This window comes from Schistocerca cancellata, chromosome 3, assembly GCF_023864275.1.
Source record: "Schistocerca cancellata isolate TAMUIC-IGC-003103 chromosome 3, iqSchCanc2.1, whole genome shotgun sequence".
In the NCBI taxonomy this organism is placed as follows: domain Eukaryota; kingdom Metazoa; phylum Arthropoda; class Insecta; order Orthoptera; family Acrididae; genus Schistocerca; species Schistocerca cancellata.
The window spans coordinates 272414188-272435627 of NC_064628.1; the positions used below are offsets into that span (position 1 = coordinate 272414188).

At 40.0% G+C, this 21440-nt stretch overlaps 1 protein-coding gene across 2 annotated transcripts in view; it reads right to left on the reverse strand.

Moving 5' to 3' along the window:
* The window catches only part of LOC126174932 (attractin), a 281000-nt gene that overhangs the window by 88171 nt on the left and 171389 nt on the right, over nt 1–21440 (reverse strand). The window contains exons 16-19 of one of the 2 annotated variants that reach the window (XM_049921388.1): nt 19168–19311; nt 10409–10558; nt 9847–10011; nt 8022–8174 (exon numbers count right to left, since the gene is read on the reverse strand). In XM_049921388.1, coding sequence (XP_049777345.1) covers nt 8113–8174; nt 9847–10011; nt 10409–10558; nt 19168–19311 — 521 coding nt within the window. In that variant the 3' untranslated portion in view covers nt 8022–8112. Of the gene's footprint in view, nt 1–8021; nt 8175–9846; nt 10012–10408; nt 10559–19167; nt 19312–21440 lie in introns of those variants that run through there. The other variant, XM_049921387.1, reaches the window with a different exon arrangement.

Sequence of the window (21440 nt, forward strand, 5' to 3'; positions counted from 1 at the left end):
CTATTATTTGGTTCTTGTTGATCATTATCAAAGAAAGCAGCAGTGTAAGTAACTACAAATAGCAGTCTCTTGCCATTGCTTTGCTAATGAGACGATTCCTCTCTTTTTTTAATTGTAGGCGGCGGTAGCGTGCACAAAAGCAAACCATGCCGCGAGCAGCGACAGGCCGTAAACACGCACTATCAGAATGCGACAAACAATGCATGACACAATATAGTAATGCATTTTCAGCTTAGAGTGACTGACGTAAACACCTATAACACAGAAAACGGCACTTATAAGATCAAAGCAAAATAAGCAATCGATTCAAACCAGAAGAAGCACGTGAAAAAGGAAGAGTATCCGTGTAAATACAGAAGGAGCGCCTGACGCATAGCAATGGCTACCTGGTAAAGCTTCCAACTGCTAAGCTTACGGCTCGAACCAAACTACTGTAGCTGTATCGTCATTCATTCGACCTAAATTGTGTCTTTGTAATGGACCAACTTTGTTTCGATTTGGAGGTGCGGCCTAAAACTTTTCTCTGCCCTTGAATATCGAGTCTCAAATTTCAGGTGTGGCTTAGATTTGGGAATTTTTTTTTTCCTTTATTTCGAATCTCATTCTTCAGGTGCAGCTTAGATTCGAGTGCGGCTTATATTTGAGTAAATACGGTACATTCTTGTCGAAATAAAGGAAGGTGCCCTTTTCTGGTGTCTTTGCTGTGCTCTGAGCTTCAGATAAATATGTGGTAGCAATACTTTGCTATTTAGAACAGCCCCTTTGATTAAATAGCTGTTTGTTCCCTTTGGTTTTACCTAATCAACTGAGGAAAAAAAAGTGTCATTTTCAGTGTTACTGTTTCATCACCAGAAGCAGCAGAAATGTCTGAATCAGATTCATGTTCACTTTCTTCAACATTGTCATCTTAAAAAACAAAGAATCATCCCACAGATTTGTCATCGTCATCATAATCATCATCATCATCACTGCAACAGAGTACCACAATAATTTCTTCATCATTCAACATTTAGAGAGAACAGCTATGTCACTTTCTCAAACAGTAATATCAGAAATTGAGTCCGCCTTGATGCAAAACACCGTGTTATTCGTTTATTTCTTTATTATCCCAAACTAGTTTTGGCGACAAATATCACCAGCATCTGTGGGGTTATTTAATCTAAAACATGTAGAAAATAGCATGGTTACACAAACACAGTAAAACATTATTACATTTTTACTATTCATTTTTTGAAATATAGTTTTCTATGTATACTTTCATACTACCTTATTTATTGTATGTTACAGCATGTTTTAAGCAATTATTGGCGCTGTTTGCGACATATTTTCAGTGCTCTTTTTTTCTGTTGCCGTGTTTTTACTTAGCGAACACCATGCCATATGCAACCATGTGAGAGGCTGTTAGTAAAAAAAATACTAAAAGGTGAACTTTGTATGTCAGCACTATATACTTGGGGTTGTGGTAGTGTTGTGGAAACCAGTTATTTGGTGTGTACTGAGCTGTTACTTAGCTACACACCAAATAACTGGTTTCCACAACACTACCACAAACTCAAGTATATATTGTTGACATATGAAGTTCACCTTTTAGTATTTTGTTTACTAACAGCCGCTCACATGGTTGCAGATGACATGATGTTCGCTAAGTAGACAAACGGCAACAGAAGAAAAAGAAGAGTATAGAAAATATGTCGCAAACAGCACCAATAATTGCTTAAAACTTGCTGTAACATACAATAAATAAGGTAGTATGAAAGTATACATACGAGTGTCACTCCAAAAGAAATGCACACTATTTTTTTTTTTTAAATCTATCTTTTATTCTACATGTTTGAAAGTTTTACAGAGTGTAGATACATCCTTTAGGAACAATATTTTCATTTCTCCACATAATTTCCATCCCTCTCAACTGCCTTACGCCATCTTGGAACCAGCACCTGTATACCCGCATGGTAAAATTCTGAACCAACCTGCTGGAGTCACTGTTTGGCAGCGTGCACAAGGGAGTCATCATCTTCAAGTTCCACAAAGAGAGTCTTTCAGTTTACCAAAGAGATAATAGTCACATGGAGCCAGGTCAGGACTGTAAAGCAGGTGTTTCAGTGTTTTTTGTTGTTTTTCTTGTTTCTTTGTGAGCCACTGTCAACATCCTGCGAACCCATGTGGCACAAACCTTTTTTAACGCCAACACTTTCAGTATTCTTCAAACACTTCCTTCCCTTATCCCAACGTAGTGTGACAATTTGTTCACTGTGATGCGTCTGTCCGCAGTCACCAATTTGTTAACTCTCTGCACATTGTCTGGAGTGTGTGCAGTATGAGGCCTGCCGCTGTGAGGACAATCCTCAATATTGCCGTGCCCGCTTTCATCACGTAACCTGCTTGCCCACTGACTAACTGTACTGCGATTGACAGCAGCATCTCCATACACCTTTTTCAACCTCTTGTGGATGTTTCCCACTGTCTCGTTTTCACAGCACGTTGCTTCTGACGAACGTCAAGTGTAGCTGCCGTATTGAAGACATGCTATGATGGCTCCACTCACAGGAACAGGTTGAACTAAGTTTGAAAACAAGCAGGAAGGATGTATCTACACACTGTAAAACTCTCACACATGCAGAATGAAAACTGTATTTTTACAAAAATAGTGTGCATTTCTTTTGGAGTGACCCTAGTAGAAAACTATATTTCAGAAGACGAATAGCAAAAATGTAATAATGGTTTACTGTGTTTGTATAATCATGCTATTTTCTGCATGTTTTAGATTAAAAAACCCCACTGATGATGGTGATATTTGTCACCGAAACTAGTTTGGTATAACAAAGAAATAAACAAATAACAAGGTGTTTTGCATCAAGGCGTACTCAATTTCTCATATTACTGTTTCTGTATGCAAACATGAACCAAATGGAAGAGTTCCAAGATGAAATCATTACCGTATTTACTCAAATCTAAGCCGCACTTTTTTTCCGGTTTTTGTAATCCAAAAAACCGCCTGCAGCTGAGAATCGAGTGCAAAGTAAGCGGAAGTTCTGAAAAATGTTGGTAGGTGCCGCCACAACTAATTTCTGCCATCGAATATATGTAGAGCTACACAGGCATGCTTTGGAGGCACAAAGATAAATACTGGGGCCAAAACATTTGCGTCAGTAAATAAATTAAAAAAAAAAAAGGTGGAAGACGAGCTTTTTTCTCCACCCCGACTTTCGACCACTACATTTTCATACATTATCTAACGAAGTAAATACAAATTCCGTATTGTTCATATTCAACTGTAGCAGCATTTCAATGTACTACGAAAATCCGACTGGCATGACTGTTTGGATTGTTTGTCAATATGGCCAACTCTACGTTCTGAATTTTTTCCTACCTGTGAGAAGAGATGGTTGCTAATAGGAACTTTTATGAATTGTGAATCACATGCAGTATTCTCTTCACCTTAAGAATAATACGAAATTTTGCCATGTATTCTTTCGTGTTTGCTACTATCTCATTTAAATCCTGTCTGCCTAATAAACTACGAAACTAGTGTGAGACAACAGCAAACGCGGAAGAATATACATATCATATCATGTCATGTCATGTCATGTTTATATTTAAAATATTCTTCTGCCTAATAGTGATACAGTCAGAAATGAAGCAGGCAATTGAATAGATTTTTAAATATAAGATGACTCTAATTTCTGTGCAGAATCTAATGTACAAAAGAGGCGTCTGCCAAGATTTTGAAATGAAGAAAAATTTTCGCTAAACTCTCGTTCAGAACATCTTCTATCATACGCGGTCTATTATTTGGTTCTTGTCGATCACTATCAAAGAAAGCAGCAGTGTAAGTAAAAACAAATAGCAGTCTCTTGCCATTGTTTCGCTAATGAGACGATTCCTCTCTTTAAAAAAAAAAAAAAAAAAAAAAAAAAAAAAAAAAAAAAAAAAAAAAAAAAAAAAAACAAACAACAACAACAACAACAACCTGTGAACGGCGGTAGCGCACACAAAAGCAAGCCATGCCGCGAGCAGCGACAGGCCGTAAACACTTAGTATCAGAATGCGACAAACAATGCATGACACAGTACAATAATGCATTTTCAGCTTAGAGTGACGTAAACACCTATAACAAAGAGAACGTCACTTATCAGATGAAAGAAAAATAAGCAATCAATTCAAACCAGATGAAGCACGTGAAAAAGAAAGGGTACTCGTATAAATACAGACGGAGCGCCTGATGCATAGCAATGGCTACCTGATAAAGCTTAACTGCTAAGCTTACGACTTGAACCAAACTACTGTAGCTGTATCGTCATTCATTCCATCTAAATTGTGCCTCATATTACAATGGACTAGCTTTGTTTTGATTTGAAGGTGTGGCTTAGATTCGAGTAAATACGGTATGTCACTTTCTTTTCATCTAAGAGAAGAAAATATGACATGAAAATATAATTGGTAAGCAATGCGATACACATAATGCAAAAAAGAAGCAACACACTTATTTGAACTCTTGTAGCCTCTGTATGTGACAGCCAAACACTCCCATTCATGGCAGGTCACAGGTGCAAATACAGATACAACTGAAAGCAAACACTTGCGTTGAAGAGGATGGGGGATAAAGCCAGAATGCCAGTAGTCGTGTTGGATCAACCACTCAATAATGGCCAGTTTCAGAATGTCATGTGAAAGCAAAACGAAAATCTCTTGGGTCATTTTGATCCAACACAAGTTCTTAAGGGTTAAGGAAAAATACGACCAGGCAAAGGAAACCTTTAAACTGAAATTCCTAAGCTATGGAAGTAGATTAAAATCAGAGCAATAGAGCAGTCTGATAACGCAAGTAAGGCATCCCGCAAGCTAATTGATATATATCTTAAACCTCCCACGATCGTGAAAGTTGAACCATTCAGAATAAGACGTGTCAGTATCATTGTGAAACACAAAAGTGCTTTAGGTAGTATTTTTAATAACTATTTCACTTCTCCTACTAACCAACCCACATTAAAGATGCATAGGTAAGGACCCAATGTCACCTCACTGACATACCAAAATTGAATTTCATTGTTTTTGTTGTTGTCTTCAGTCCTGAGACTGGTTTGATGCAGCTCTCCATGCTATTCCATCCTGTGCAAGCTTCTTCAGCTCCCAGTACTTACTGCAACCTACGTCCTACTTAATCTGCTTAGTGTATTCATCTCTTGGTCTCCCTCTATGATTTTTACCCTCCACACTGCCCTCCAATGCTAAATTTGTGATCCCTTGATGCCTCAGAACATGTCCTACCAACCGGTCCCTTCTTCTTGTCAAGTTGTGTCACAAACTCCTGTTCTCCCCAATTCTATTCAATACCTCCTCATTAGTTATGTGATCTACCCAGCTAATCTTCAGCATTCTTCTGTAGCACCAAATTTCGAAAGCTTCTATTCTCTTCTTGTCCAAACTAGTTATTGTCCATGTTTCACTTCCATACATGGCTACACTCCATACAAATACTTTCAGAAATGAGTTCCTGACACTTAAATCGATACTCGATGCTAACAAATTTCTCTTCTTCAGAAACACTTTCCTTGCCATTGCCAGTCTACATTTTATATCCTCTCTACTTCGACCATCATCATCAGTTATTTTGCTACCCAAATAGCAGTGTCTATCTTACCCCCAGTGAGATAAGCCTCTACATCCTTACATTTGTCCTCTAGCCATCCCTGCTTAGCCATTTTGCACTTCCTGTCGATCTCATTTTTGAGACGTTTGTATTCACTTTTGCCTGCTTCATTTCTTCTGTTACACAAGGGTTTCTACTAGCCCTCGTCTTTTTACCTACTTGATCCTCTGCTGCCTTCACTAATTCATCCTTCAGAGCTACCCATTCTTCTTCTACTGTATTTCTTTCCCCCATTCCTGTCAATTTTTCCCTTATGCTCTCCCTGAAACTCTGTACAACCTCTGGTTTAGTCAGTTTATCCAGGTCCCATCTCCTTAAATTCCCACCTTTTTGCAGTTTCTTCAGTTTTAATCTACAGTTCATATCAGTTTTAATCTACAGTTCATAAGCAATAGATTGTGGTCAGAGTCCACATCTCCCCCTGGAAATGTCTTACAATTTAAAACCTGGTTCCTAAATCTCTGTCTTACCATTATATAATCTATCTGATACCTTTTAGTATCTCCAGGCTTCTTCCATGTATACAACCTTCTTTTATGATTCCTGAACCAGCTGTTAGCTATGATTAAGTTATGCTCTGTGCAAAATTCTACCAGACGGCTTCCTCTTTCATTTCTCTCCCCCAATCCATATTCACCCACTATGTTTCCTTCTCTCCTTTTTCCTACACTAGAATTCCAGTCACCCATGACTATTAAATTTTCGTCTCCCTTCAGTACCTGAATAATTTCGTTTATCTCATCATTCATTTCATCAATTTCTTCATCATCTGCAGAGCTAGTTGGCATATAAACTTTTACTACTGTAGTAGGCATGGGCTTCGTGTCTATCTTGGCCATAATAATGTGTTCACTATGCTGTTGGTAATAGCTTACCTGCACTCCTATTTTTTTAATCATTATTAAACCTACTCGTGCATTACCCCTATTTGATTTTGTATTTATAACCCTGTATTCACCTGACCAAATGTCTTGTTCCTCCTGCCACCGAACTTCACTAATTCCCACTATATCTAACTTTAACCTATCCATTTCCCTTTTTAATTTCCTGATAACGATGTCCTCTTGAGTAGTCCCCGCCCAGAGATCCGAATGGGGGACTATTTTACCTCCAGAATATTTTACCCAAGAGGACGCCATCATCATTTAACCATACAGTAAAGCTGCATGCCCTCGGGAAAAATTACGGCTGTAGTTTCCCCTTGCTTTCAGCTGTTTGCAGTACCAGCACAGCAAGGCCGTTTTGTTTAGTGTTGTAAGGTCAGATCAGTCAATCATCCAGACTGTTGCCCCTGCAACTACTGAAAAGGCTGCTGCCCCTCTTCAGGAACCGCACGTTTGTCAGGCCTCTCAACAGATACCCCTCCATTGTGGTTGAATTTCATATGAAACGAAATGGGAAGCTATGGTAGACAAAATGGATACCAAAATTTGATCTTGAACATGGCTGCAGGCAGCAACAATTGATTATATATTCCATTCTTGACAAAATAGGCCTTTATATAAATTCCTGTACTTATAAATTAAGTACTTGTTCTTAAACTATAGTACCATGCATGATGCAACATCTCTCTTTGATATAGTGATGCATTACACAATGTAAATACGACCTCTCCATCATGACTGCCACAGTGAAAAAATTTTTATTGGTTAATCAGTTTAGGCCCACAAACTGACTGGAACTTTATTATTATTTGTGCATGTAATCTACTACAGGTGACTCTTCAAGGCATGATGGTGATCACAGGTTTTGCTACACATTGTGGTACCTGCTGATGGGGCACTTACACTATGTAGCCATGTCACGGCTCAGAGAAGTGAAGCACGCCATAGAACAGTGCCTTCCATGTCAATGAAAGACCTACCATGGAAGAAAAGAAATTGGATTCTATCTGTCTCATAGGAACTTAACGGTCTCTTACCACTGTTATACATAATGCATGCAATGTTATTGCTCTCGTATGAACATACATTATTAAGTATTGTTATCTCACTGTATCTGAAGTAGTAATATAATCGGATTTAACACAATGTACTTTATATTAACTGGTACAATGCTAACATTCAAAAAAAGTTTTAAGATTTCTAGCACTGATATACTGTAGTTGCAATACAGAAGTAGTCCTCGATAAGAAAAACTACACTTTTAATCTGAACATTATACCAAGGGGCATCAGTCCAGAATTGAAAGGTAACTGCAAACAGCACTTTTAATCTAAACATAATATACTAAGATGAGCCAACACTTCACACGTCATGTCCAACATACATTCAAAAGTAATCCTACTCCATTTCTGCCGCTGCCGCCGCCGCCGCCGCCGCCGCCGCCACCACCACCACCACCACCACCACACTCCTCACTTTATCTCAGGATGAAAAGCGGAATTATTTAAAACCTATATCTTTCTATAAATGCACACAATTGCATTATTTATCTCTTTCTAGTTCTGTAACATCAAACACTTAACAGTAATGCAGACTTCTACTTTCTTCTTTTACACACTCATACAGTCTCTTCACTCTAACTGTAAAAAAAATGTTCCCACATGGTGTTCAATGCACATTCAGATAGTCATTCTAGCACATATAAAACACCTTCTACAAGATGCAAATTATTACTCTTCAGATTGATTTAGTCAAATGTGTGTGTGTGTGTGTGTGTGTGTGTGTGTGTGTGTGTGTGTGTGTGTGTGTGTGTGGGAGAGGGAGAGGGAGAGGGAGAGGGAGGGAGAGAGAGAGAGAGAGAGAGAGAGAGAGAGAGAGAGAGGAGATGGTAGACGTAATTATCTATCTACTTTAGTGGCTGATGTTCTGAAAATTTATGTGCTAAAGCAAAATGAAACAAGTTCTTCAATATTTCTAGGTAATGTTTTCTTCGTCTTTCAAGCACAAAGTGGAACTTGCTTTACTAAAAGTTTTTTTCTGAGCTCAAAACTGAGTAAGTTTTTATTGGTTTCTAAAATTTTGAAGACCTGAATAAAAAATTGACCTGAATAAAAAATAAAATAAAATAAAAACATGGTACGGATTGCGTAACACACTACTCAGATTTAATAAAGAAATTTATGCTCGAACAGTCGACGGGTGTACTGCTGGTCCATAGTGTCCAACAGGCACAATATTTCAGGGATCAAACTTGTCGCCATCGTCAGATGCGCTGACGAACCCGTGGACTGTTCAAGCAAGAAATACACCAGGAGAAACTGAAGAATCACAAAAGAAATTAATACTTCTTTTTACTTCCATTCATATTTGTTTTGCAGAAGCTGATTCGTACATTGCAGCAGCTATTCACAACCAATGGTACTGTCATAACATGACTGATGACCTCATTTAATGAAGTACAATCTAATGGAATATCCTCTGCTTATACAATACTATTTTAAAAATCTTTAACCACCCCATCTACAGTGAAACTACATGGGAAATATAAGTAATCCCGAGTGAAAAAAATCTAACATCTAATTTACTATTTCTGTTGTACAACATTTATCTGCGATTATACACGAGAGAAGTTTCTGCTACAACCCTTATGATAGCATAATGCTGAGAGAGCACTAATAATAACTGCATTAAAATCAGCTCTTCAAATGTCATTCATTCACAATTGTAATTTGTTTCTGCGACAATACAACCCAAACATTTGGGTCACACTGATACTTCTCAGAAAACATATAGTATTTGTAAAGGGTGTTCATGATAAGAATAACCTCCCTGAAGTAGTTTTCAAGATTGGAAATTAGCATGTCTCACCTTGTACATAGAATACTAAAGAGAGAGGAGTAGTGCAGAGAGAAATAGCACCAAATTCCTCGCCCAGTGCTGTCGACACTACCAGTGCTGTGCTTATATGAGAAAGGAAATTTGTAACAGACAATGCAAAGCAGAGAACACTGTGACGGACACCATCTTAACTCACTTTAAAATCCAATAAATACTAACCACAAATAATGGCACAACATTGTATACAGAAATCACACGACACTGCAGTTGTACCAAAACAGCGTGCTTTCTAGCTGAAGTTGGCAGAAATTGAGACCAAGAGAATACCAGCCAATGTAATTCAACTTGTGCCAGATTTCTCTTTACCAGTGGCATCAATGTGAAGAGTCTTCTTATTGTGGAGAGACTGCAGCTGCAAAAATAATACTGACTGGTTGCACAAAAATGTTGAAATATGATGGTGTGATGCCTTACCAGTCTTCATGGTGAGGTTCATCTTCGCTAGAACTGAACAAGTAATACTAAATTCAGCATCCACATCCGACTTTGGTGGACTATTTCTAAAATTAATCTGTGTATAATGGCGATCATCCTTCTTTGATAAATTAAAAGTGAACTGATAGTCTATTGTGAGCTCATCTGCAAAAGCAAACAATTTAAATTTATAAGCAATTTTACTATGCATAAAATATGATCAGGAACATTTACATATATCTGAATCATAGTCAAGGGTTACAGGAAAGGCTTCTTATCAACAGTTGCAGAAGAAGGGAGCATAAATGGTGGAAGAAATGACATTTCTCTTCCATCTGCAATTAGGCTGTGTGGTAGTATGGACTTCTTTGGAATTTAGAAATCGTATATCTCTAATATAAAAATACAATATGCAAAATAATAGACTACTTTTATAATACTTATTATATAATGTACCATTATCTTCACAAAATAGCACACTATCTTTCAAACACCTTGATGTTATAAGTTTTTTAACATTAAATCGTATTAAAAAGAATACTTTGGAAATCTGACTACGTACAGAAACAAGAGCCTTTATTTGTGGGATCTCCGAGGTAATGATTCTGAGCATCACACCGCTCACAGTGGTCACCGACAATGCCTTTTGTTGTGCAAAAACACTTTCCTGTGTCTGGATGGCATTCAGTGCCCTGATCATTACATTCACAGGCTGCAAAAGAAAATACAATTGTTACACAAATAAAAGAATCTGCTGTTTGCTCAAGAATAAGAAGGAAAGATACGGGTAATTTTGGCATCCAGATCCAAAGAGAACATTCTACAATATGGTCTTGAATAGTGCACCAACACAAATCTCTCAATCTCCTACAAATTATGATTCATAACAGACAATAGAACATGGGTACATCCAATGAAAGGTTACATGTGTACACAAATTATCTTCAGTCTCTATCGTCATAGCATTCCTTGTTCCCTATCACTATCCAAGTACTTACAATGTTACTTGCAATATATTTGGGCATTCGTGTGTAATAATTATCTGCACTGTACAGTAAAGCATATCACCATGAACCAATGAAAGCTGCCCTAAAAAATCTTTTATACGAGACTGCCACGTACATGAAATATATTTGCATCTTTAAAATTAATAATGGAAAGCAGTATTTAATATCTGTGCAGGCAATGGCTAGAAACACAGGCAATGAGCTACTGCCAGTGTATTATATGTAACATCCCCCTTCTGTGCCACCGAAGGGCTGTAGCAGACAATGAGTGCTCCAGAATAACCTTGGTTGATATGTAATTCAAACATTATTATCAACAAATGCGCCGCTTCTGTGATTGCAGACTTGACAAATAAAATAACATGTGAATGACAGAAGCTATACATGGTACGTGATATGAGCCACGAACTTTCCACAAAAGATTCTGGACACCATGTGATGTTCTGTGGTTTATTAACTATAAACAATTTGTGATCTGGAAAGGGCACATCTGACGTTGAGGAAAGAAGTTATAGTCCTTGAACAGGGGGTCCAAGAGGTAGTAAGTTCATAGTTGGGTCTAGAGTGAGTAATGAGAGACAGCGATTGCCTAGCTAACTCCAAAGCTGCACTGGCCCGCTAAGTCTGCCTGTGTGTTGTTACAGAATATAAGTAGCAGTTAGTTCCTAGCTTAACTTAGTTTTAGTTATGGGTCAACTCAAAGTATTATGTGGGTGACAGTATTCGCTCTTTGTTTTAAGTTCTTAACCTAGTCGTTAGTTGACTAAGTGAACCCAAACATAATGATTGTTTGTTATATTAAAATTTGTTATACCAAACCTAGTTGTTCTCTTGAAGCACTTTCAGTATCGCCTTAGTTTCAATGAGGTTCTTCAGCTTTAGCCTTGAGCATTTTAGCTCCTGCTGAACTACTCTGAACCTCTGTTTGCTTACATCTTGAGATGCAGGATGCAATCAGAGGTGAACTTCATGTGTTTGGCTAACTATAGCTCACTGACACAACAAATGTGGCAATAGGCATTGCAGTATAAATTCCACAATGCAATACATCTGTGCAACAAAGATGAAAGAAGTTATTTATTATTATTATTATTATTTTGTTTTGTTATAGGACGCAGTAACAAGTAGGGTCATTAGCACCCATGTCAGAACTGTAGAACATGAAGACAAAGAGAGGAGTTGAAAATGCCTACATGTTAATCCCAACCGACAAAAGAGAAGACAGCTAAAAAAAGGGATGTGGAGAAAAGTCTTTCAAATACATCATAGAAACATGGAGATCCTAAACCAGAAATTAAATGGCCTTCGCCATAGTGCTACAACAGATAAAAAGTAAAACACAGTCGACTGCCCGCTCGACATTCGCTGAAACGGCCAATAACTCAGATGGAAAACACAAAGGAGAATGTAAGTGATTAAAAAAAGGGCAGGAGGTGGTGGACCACCACTTAACAAATGGTGATTGCTAAAAAGACAGCGCCCAATACACAACCTAGCTAAAATGATCTCCTCACGGTGAGTGGGCTGAGAGGAGGCTGTCCAAGCCACTGGAAGAGGCTTAATGACCCGGAGCTTGTTCCCATGAAGGGAGCACCAGTGGTGACACCAAAGTGACACCACCTATTGACAGACGGCAACACAAAGATTGTAAGAACTAGTGGACTGAGGTACGAGGACAGCACGTTTGGGAGTAGTGTCAGTGGCCTTGTTTCCTGTCAGACCAACATGACCAGGAAGCTACATAAACATAACAGTGGCTCCATGAAGAGTAAGCAAGTGGCAGCTTTCCTGGACCCGTTGCACTAAGGGATGGACTGTGCACAGCACACAGAGGCTCTGAAGGGCAATCAGAGAGTCAGAGCAGATGACCAATTGAAATGTCTGGGTCACCGGACGTAATGGGTGGCCTGATACTGCTGAGTGGTGTTCCCAAAGCCTATACTGAAAAGTGTCAGCGCCAATAACGAAGGCACACCCGACACCATGGTCAGTCTGAGAGCCATCAGTGTACACTAAGATAAAATTGTGACGTTCCGTGCAAAGGTCATGAAACTGAAGGCAACAGAACGAGGCTGGAGTAGTGTTCTTAGGAAGTGAATGAAGGCCAAGCTGAGCACGGGCCGCCACAGAAGCCAAGGTGGTGAAGGGTCCATACGCACTGGGAAAGTTGCAGATAGTGTGAAGTTATGCTGCCAAAGCAAGAGCTGAAAGCGAACTCCAGGAGGTAACAGAAGAGGGATGTGACCCATACTGATGATCTCAGAAGTCATCAAAGAAGGAGGTGTAGGATGGCTGGCCACACTTAGCAGAGAGAGAGAGAGAGAGAGAGAGAGAGAGAGAGAGAGAGAGAGAGAGAGATGGGATGGCAGCTAGAAGAGAGGTGTTTGTCCTTACCGGGCTTAGGTATGGGTGTGACAGTGTCTTCACAACAGCGTCTGGGAAACGTGCCCTCTGCTCAAATGCAGTTGTCTATGTGAAGCAGAAAGAGCTTGCCCACCAGAGAAAGGTGCTGCAACATCTGACTGTGGACATCGTCTGGCCCTGGAGTGGAGGGTTGGGATGAAGTGAGACGTTCCGTGCAAAGGTCATGAAACTGAAGGCAACAGAACGAGGCTGGAGTAGTGTTCTTAGGAAGGGAATGAAGGCCAAGCTGAGCACGGGCCGCCACAGAAGCCAAGGTGGTGAAGGGTCCATACGCACTGGGAAAGTTGCAGATAGTGTGAAGTTATGCTGCCAAAGCAAGAGCTGAAAGCGAACTCCAGGAGGTAACAGAAGAGGGATGTGACCCATACTGATGATCTCAGAAGTCATCAAAGAAGGAGGTGTAGGATGGCTGGCCACACTTAGCAGAGAGAGAGAGAGAGAGAGAGAGAGAGAGAGAGATGGGATGGCAGCTAGAAGAGAGGAGTTTGTCCTTACCGGGCTTAGGTATGGGTGTGACAGTGTCTTCACAACAGCGTCTGGGAAACGTGCCCTCTGCTCAAATGCAGTTGTCTATGTGAAGCAGAAAGAGCTTGCCCACCAGAGAAAGGTGCTGCAACATCTGACTGTGGACATCGTCTGGCCCTGGAGTGGAGGGTTGGGATGAAGTGAGAGCATGTCCAGCTCCCTCGAAGCAAAGGTGGCATTATAGCACTCAGGATTCTGAGAAGTGAAGGGTATCACATGAGCCTCCTCCACTCATTCCTGTTGAAGGAAGGCTGGGTGATAGTGGGAGGAGCTCAAAACCACCGCAAAATGGCGGCCCAAGGTGTTGGAAAGAGCAACAGGGTCCACTATGACATCATCTGCTACTGTTAGGAAGGAAACTGGGGAGGGGATCTTAGTCCCAGAGAGCCATCCGAGGTTGGCTCACATGACGGCAGAGGGAGTGAAACTGTTAAAAGAACTAGTGAATGAAACCCAGCTAGCTTGTTTGCTATCCTGAAGAATGCAATGACACTGTGCAAGCAACTGTTTATAATGATTGCAATTTGTCATTGTAGGATGATGGTTAAAAACACAGAGCATGTCTCCGTGCACAAATTGCATCGTGGCACACCTCAGTCCACCAAGGGAACAGGACACGCATGGTAAAGAGGAAGTTCGAGGAATGGAACTTTCTGTGGCACCCCAAATGGGATGGTGCATATTAAAGTAATTGAGCAGCAGAGAGAGGTGAGGTAGCTGGCCAATAAGCTGGAGGAAGTCTGCCCTGGTGACACTGAATGACAGAGGAATATAAACGCTACAAAGGGAAAAGGTCATGTGGGGGAAGGAAAAGGTCAACTGCAACAGCTTGAAGGCACGTAGTCAGGGAGATGGATTGACTATGAATGTCATCCCATATGAGCAGCATGATTCCCTCATGAGATAGAATGCTGTCCTCTGGGGAAGGTCAAAATGGACCAGTAAGAAATATGAGAGCTCAAAGCAGTCTTAAGGACATAATTTTGTTTCCCAGAGGCAGAGAACAAGTGGACACTGTGATTCTAAGAGCAGCCGTAAATCCTCTTTGTTTGATTGAAAGCCACAAATGTTCCACTGAAGGAGAGTCATAATCGAGGAAAGCAGAGGAGGGAAAAAATGAAGGGGTGTCACCTCGGCAGCTACTGAGTGTCAGTCTTCAAAGACTCACCACAACAGGGCACAAAGGCTGGAAGATCCTGCTCCATGAGATCTACACAGGAATTGGCATTCTCCCTCTGTTGATCTGCGGAGTCCAGGGCAGAAAACAGGTTGGCAGTGCGCACCGGTGACATGGAGGTCAGCCAGCTGAGGGCATCATGGGATGACACCAGCCAAGAGCATCTCCGAGTCGGTGAAGGGAAAGACCGTTCACCTTTGTTTGACTTCTTGGAGCCTTTCCGATTGGCAGAGGAAGACTCAGATGTTTGTTGGCTGGAAGGACAGAGCATGTCTTTGTGGGAGTATTCCTTCTAGTCTTTCCAGCCTGCTGGTTGTTTAGCACGTGACTTTGCCCCATGAGGTGCTGATTTAGTGGCTTGTTGCACAGCTGGATGTGGAGACGGCAATGCTACCATTGTTGTTGTTGTTGTGGTCTTCAGTCCTGAGACTGGTTTGATGCAGCTATCCATGCTACTCTATCCTGTGCAAGCTTCTTCATCTCCCAGTACCTACTGCAGCCTAAATCCCTCTGAATCTGCTTAGTGTATTCATCTCTTGATCTCCCTCTATATATAATGGTAAGACAGAGATTTAGGAACCAGATTTTAAATTGTAAGACATTTCCAGGGGCAGATGTGGACTCTGACCACAATCTATTGGTTATGAACTGTGACATTGGGCAATTTCACAACCACAGGTCACATGTCTGATGATCATGTTTTTCATGGAGCGAGATGTAGCAAGAACTGTACTGTAGTGCCAGATGGTAGAAGCAGGGTTTGCAACTAGCCAACAACTTGCGAGTGACTGGGTAAGGCAATTTTTCCATTACCAAGATCTCCTGGACAGCCTCTAGATGCATGGGACAATCTTGAGAAGTGGTGGCATGGTAGCCGTTGCAGTTGATACAGCAGGGTGAAGGAGGCGGACAATGCCCTCATGCACATCCATACCACAGGTTACACATCTGACCAGGAGTCGACAAGACATCTGAGTGTGGTTGAAATGATGATACTGGTAGCAGTGCATCAGGTTCAGAATGTATGGTCGGACTGTTATAACTTCATATTCTGCTTTCATCTTGGATGGAAACAAAACTCTATCAAAGGTGAGAAAAAGAATGCATGTGGGCACTAAGGATGCATCTATCTTCTTCCATCACCCGATGGACGGCAATGACACACTGATCAGAGAGATAGGTTTGGATTTCTATCTCGGTCTGACAATCAAGCAGCCTAGTGTAAATAACACCACAAACGAATTCAGAGTTCTATGGGTCTTGACATGAACAGGATAGCCGTGGACAAGCAAAGGTGCAAGCACTTGTGTAAATAAGAACAGGATTTCACAGGGTCGGCAACTGCATCAACACCTTTCTGAATAAGAAACTTACTGTTGCATAGGACTGACCATCTTCAGTACGTGATACCACGAGAAACCATGGTGCAACTGGGAGGGTCTTTGAATTGGGAGCTTCATTCCATTTGTGTTTGGAAGACATGGACTACGAAGACGATGACTGGCTCATTGCGAGAAAATCCTCCACGATTGCCAGCATCTCTGGTGGCACACTCCTTCCAACTGCTGCTGCTGCCGTCTCCCCCCCCCCCCTCCCCCCATCTGCTTTTGGTAATTTTTCACACCTCTGGTCACATTCTCCCGAACACTGACAGAGGGACCAATCTGCAGTTTGGAACAGTAGCAGCTCAGGCAATCACCCCTCCCTAGGCCTGTCTTGTACCAGGGGGTACAAGCGAACCCTGCCTGTCGACCCAAGGTTGGTAATTATGTATTACGCAGTCTCCTGTAACACGTCAGGCATATGGGACAGCCTTCAGGAGCACATAGGGAGGAAGAAGAAAAAGTGGAGCCTAAAATGCCGAAGTAGAGGAAGGACAGGAGAAGGTGAATGAAGAAAGGAAAAAAAGAATGAAAAATGGAGGTGAGACTGTTCTTATGTCAGCTACTAAAAACGCTGAACATACTAGCAAAAACACCCCAGACGTGTTCCCCAAGGGAGGGAAAGGAATAGCAAGAGGATAGACATGCAGTAGGGAAGGGAAAAGATGTTACAAAGGCTGGGGGCCTGTGGTAGCCAACCAAGAAACTCCCAAAGAGTGGAGAGCCCCCCTGTGGAGAGGGAGGTGTGTGTGTGTGTGTGTGTGTGTGTGTGTGTGTGTGTGTGTGTGTGTGGTTGTGTGTGTGGTTGTTGCTGTTGTTATGTCTTTTTGGAACTATTTTTTCTCTTTCCTAAAGGCCTTCTGGCGTCAAAGTTAACTCATCCCTCTCACCCCAGTGTCTAAGTTACCTGCCTTTCCTTTCTAACCACCTCCAAGTGTGAGATCTGTGTTCCAATCTCCCTCATAGCCCATTTCTCGCCCCCCCCCCCCCCCCCCCAAAAAAAAAAAAAAATCAACTTTTCATCTGGTCACTGCCTTAGAAATTGTCATATTATACATTGGTTATAGAATATGAGTCATGTGGTAAGAATATATTACCTTAATGATGACTAGTGAGAGCAGGCGAAATGCCACATACACCTCTCACAGAAATGAAAACAACAAATAAATGGGTGTGAACTGTGTTACAACAAAGGAATAAATAAAATAAAATAAAAAAATCAAGAGTCAAAATTTCCAATACAGAACATAAAACTTATAACATGTGGTGTTTGTGCAGAACAAATACCAGGTGCGTATAGTTGGGGATCCCTTCCTTACACCACACTGTTGGAAATGGATGTTAAACCACGACACACAAACACAAATTTGAATACAGCAAACAGAAACATCAATGACCTGATGGACAGTTTATAATTTTGTGAAAAAAAAAGAAGAAAACTATAATGAGGCACGAGGGAGATCTGAACACTGATCTCCCCCTTTGCAGTCCAACACTATGGCCACATAACCACAATGCTGTGGCTATTCATATTCACTTGATGTTGCACATCTTGAGCTTGGACCGTTCACTGTTTCAATTTTGCTTCTTTTTTCACAGTTCGTTACAACTTCTTCCCCTTTTCATGCTTCATCTGTGTTCAGTTTTTGACAGGCTATCCACCGAGCCATCTTATCACTAAATCTGAGGGGTGTGTGATGGGCAGTTTCCCCTGTCAGTAGCTACGTCACTTCCAAGTGCACCAAGGATTACATTTTCTGCTCACTAACTTACTATTTATTATCAAAAAATCTGGTGCAGAATGAGCACCAACCGCATCAATAGAAAAGAGGACATGACATATTAATAATTCACAGTCCGCAATAAAGCAATTTCAAAGTTTAAAACATAGCAATTATGGAATACTAATGAATTTTATTTGAATCTGACAGAACAATTATAGGGTGTTTCAAGCTACATACTATGTGCTAAACCACAAATGCATCATCGATGTGCTCTCTGACCCCTACAAACAAAAGAAACAAAACCTTTTAGATGGAAACTCTGCCACTACTTGCCATTTTGCCATGAGACATTGACCCTTTTTACTGGTGGTACCACAAGTGAAGAAAATTTATACTAATCAGAAGATATTCCTTAGTATCCAAGTGATGTCAATATTTCTTTGTGCATCATCTCTGCTTTTCTATAAACAAAAAACATGGGTACTAAGAAAGGAGGAAGGAAGGAAGGAAGGAAGGAAAGAAGATTGGGTTTACCATCCTGTCGACATGGAGGTCATTAGAGACGGAGACAAGTTCTGATTGTGTCAAGGATGGGCAAGGAAATTGGTCATGCCCTTTCAAAGGAACCATACCAGCATTTGCTTGGAGCAATTTAGAGAAATCATGGAAAACCTGAATCTGGATGGTCGGACAAGGGTTTGAATCATCAGCCTCCCAAATGTGAGTCCAGTATGCTAACCACTGCACTACTTTGTTTGGTGAAACATGGGTACTCATGCCAGCACTGCTAGAAGGAATTGGTATTACCCTCCTCTCACCACTCCTCTTCCCTTGGCAGTCCTAGTGTAGTGGAGGGGTAGGCTATTTCTGACAGACACTGTATGAAGTGACAACTTACCATGGTCAAACAGTAATTCCTAGTGTGTTTGGTAAGCCACACCCTACTGGATTCAGGGATACAAGACATGTCCTAGACAATATTTTAACTGCAGATTTACATGTTTTGAATTTTTTACATAATTTATAGTGCTGAAATAATATGAAGGCTATCACTACACATCATTCTAAAAATTGTTACTTACGACTGCATTTTCCTCCATTAACTGGATTTCCATAATAGCCATGCACACATTGCTCACAGTGGGGACCACGTGTAAGGTTGGCACAAGGTTGATTGCAAAGACTTGTTCCATTTGCACAGGTGCTATGGCCATTACACTGACAAGCTATAAACAGGTAAAAATGGAAATATAAATGACAAGTGTAATAATAATAATAATAATAATAATAATAATAATAAATAATACTAATAATATTGAACGATAATGTATGCATAACACAGTACTTCCCATTATACAGTTGTAAGGCTTTTCCCCATTCTATTCACAGATGCAGTGGGGGAAGAATGCACTATAGTATTGTGTGTATCTACTAAGTGTGATATTAACTATCTGTCAACTATATCGCACATTTTACATTTCCAATAGCATTCTTTCACTGTTACGTATAAAGCCTGCTGCACACCCGACTTAAATAGTTTTCACTGAGCAACCAGGCCCATCTCCTTGTCAGTTATCAACACTAATACCTCTGTGCATGACTGCCTCATTGCTCACAACTACAGTCTGAAGTCACTGCCGTCATGTAAGGACTTGTTTACTACACATACTTCCTGAGCTACTCCAGCCGACAGCTTGTCTATTCCCAATTTGTATTGTTTTAGGTCTTGTCTTTGGACTCAAGCACTGACCAAAAACGTGTTTAATTTAATGTTCTACTTTCACTCACTGTCGTAATTTAATTCATAATCCTAGGCAATGCACATGTTGACTTTGACTTCATTAAATCTAAACAAAGTACTGCTGTCCTGTGGAAAACTGTGTGTTAGCTGTTGAGAGGATTCAAAACACACAATAAATATGGAGTACATCACTTAACAACAATTTAATTTAAAATCTCACATTTCCACAAACCCTACTCTTAAGTAATGAGTAGTAAACCTCTCACAAGCTTTATGTAAAAGAGTCTGCAACACTTTTCAGAAACAGAAATACACATATATTGAAGAATATGTATTTAGCCCACGTTAAAAGAATTCTTACACAGTGTTGAAAACTAAGTAGGTAACATGATTTGCTGAAATAATGGTTTTGTTATCATAATATGTGGCCATTCTTTGAATTATTATTCTTTTTTTGTGCACAGTACCACAGCTACACTATAGCATCTCAAAATCTGTTTTATCTAACTGCAAAGTTATGCACAGTTATTAACTGACTACTTTCAACTGATAAATTAGTACTAATATAAAGGGTGTCCTAGAATTATTTTCTCAACTTTAAAGTTTAATAACTATGAAATTATACTAGACAATAACCAAGTACAATATACTATCTAATACACTGCATCACTTCACCCAGTACTGCTGAAAAGATAATTTCGAAAGGTCAGTGCATAATGAAGGTTTTCGTTATCACTGCTGCCGTGCATTTTGGAGAAATATTCAAGCAGCAATAGTGGAGTGAAATTTTTTGGGTCTGCCCATGAAGCTAATTGAAAGAAAATGGGCACTAAAAGGAAGAGACTGGATTCAAGTACAAGACTGATGCACAATTTTGTACTTAAGAAAGGCCTGATACATACTTTTATATCTCTCTGGCCAGGTCTTCATCTTAATAGCATCTTACTTTAGTCAACTTTGAAAATGGAAACTGTTGCATTTTCTTTATCAAATGGCTTGATAATATAAAGAATTTGGAAATTTATTGACTGTGATCCATTCTATTGGATGCCTTGATCAGTCTCAAAATGATTACGTATGTTTTAAAACAGAGAGATGACACGTAAGAAAATGTAACTTTTATAGCGGCACTAGGATCTAGTTATTTGCTGCATATGACTGAATGAATCAAACACCATTTTAAGTGAACTAAAATATCATGGTATCCCTGGAAATTCTGTGAAATGGTTCATGGGATATAGGATGTAGACTAGTATTAAACTGTCAGCATTCAATTGAATTGAACCTAATTAATATGATGTCCCATGAAGATGCATCTTATAAGCCTTATTTTTCCTTGTGTATATCATGACCTTTCAACAGTAACACTGCCAGCAGCTAATTTTGTTCTGTTGGAAAATAACACAAACACTGCAACAATTATTAACTCAAATTTAGTTTTAGAAAAGACTTTAATCAAATTTCCACAAACATTTATTAATGTCACAATTCACTGTCATTAAATTTTGAAAATGTTCACTATATGCAATCCAGTTCCTCTAAGATATTAACCTTCATTAATAATTTTATCACAAAAAAATGAATGATCTGTAATATCTGGCTGTCACACAGCTT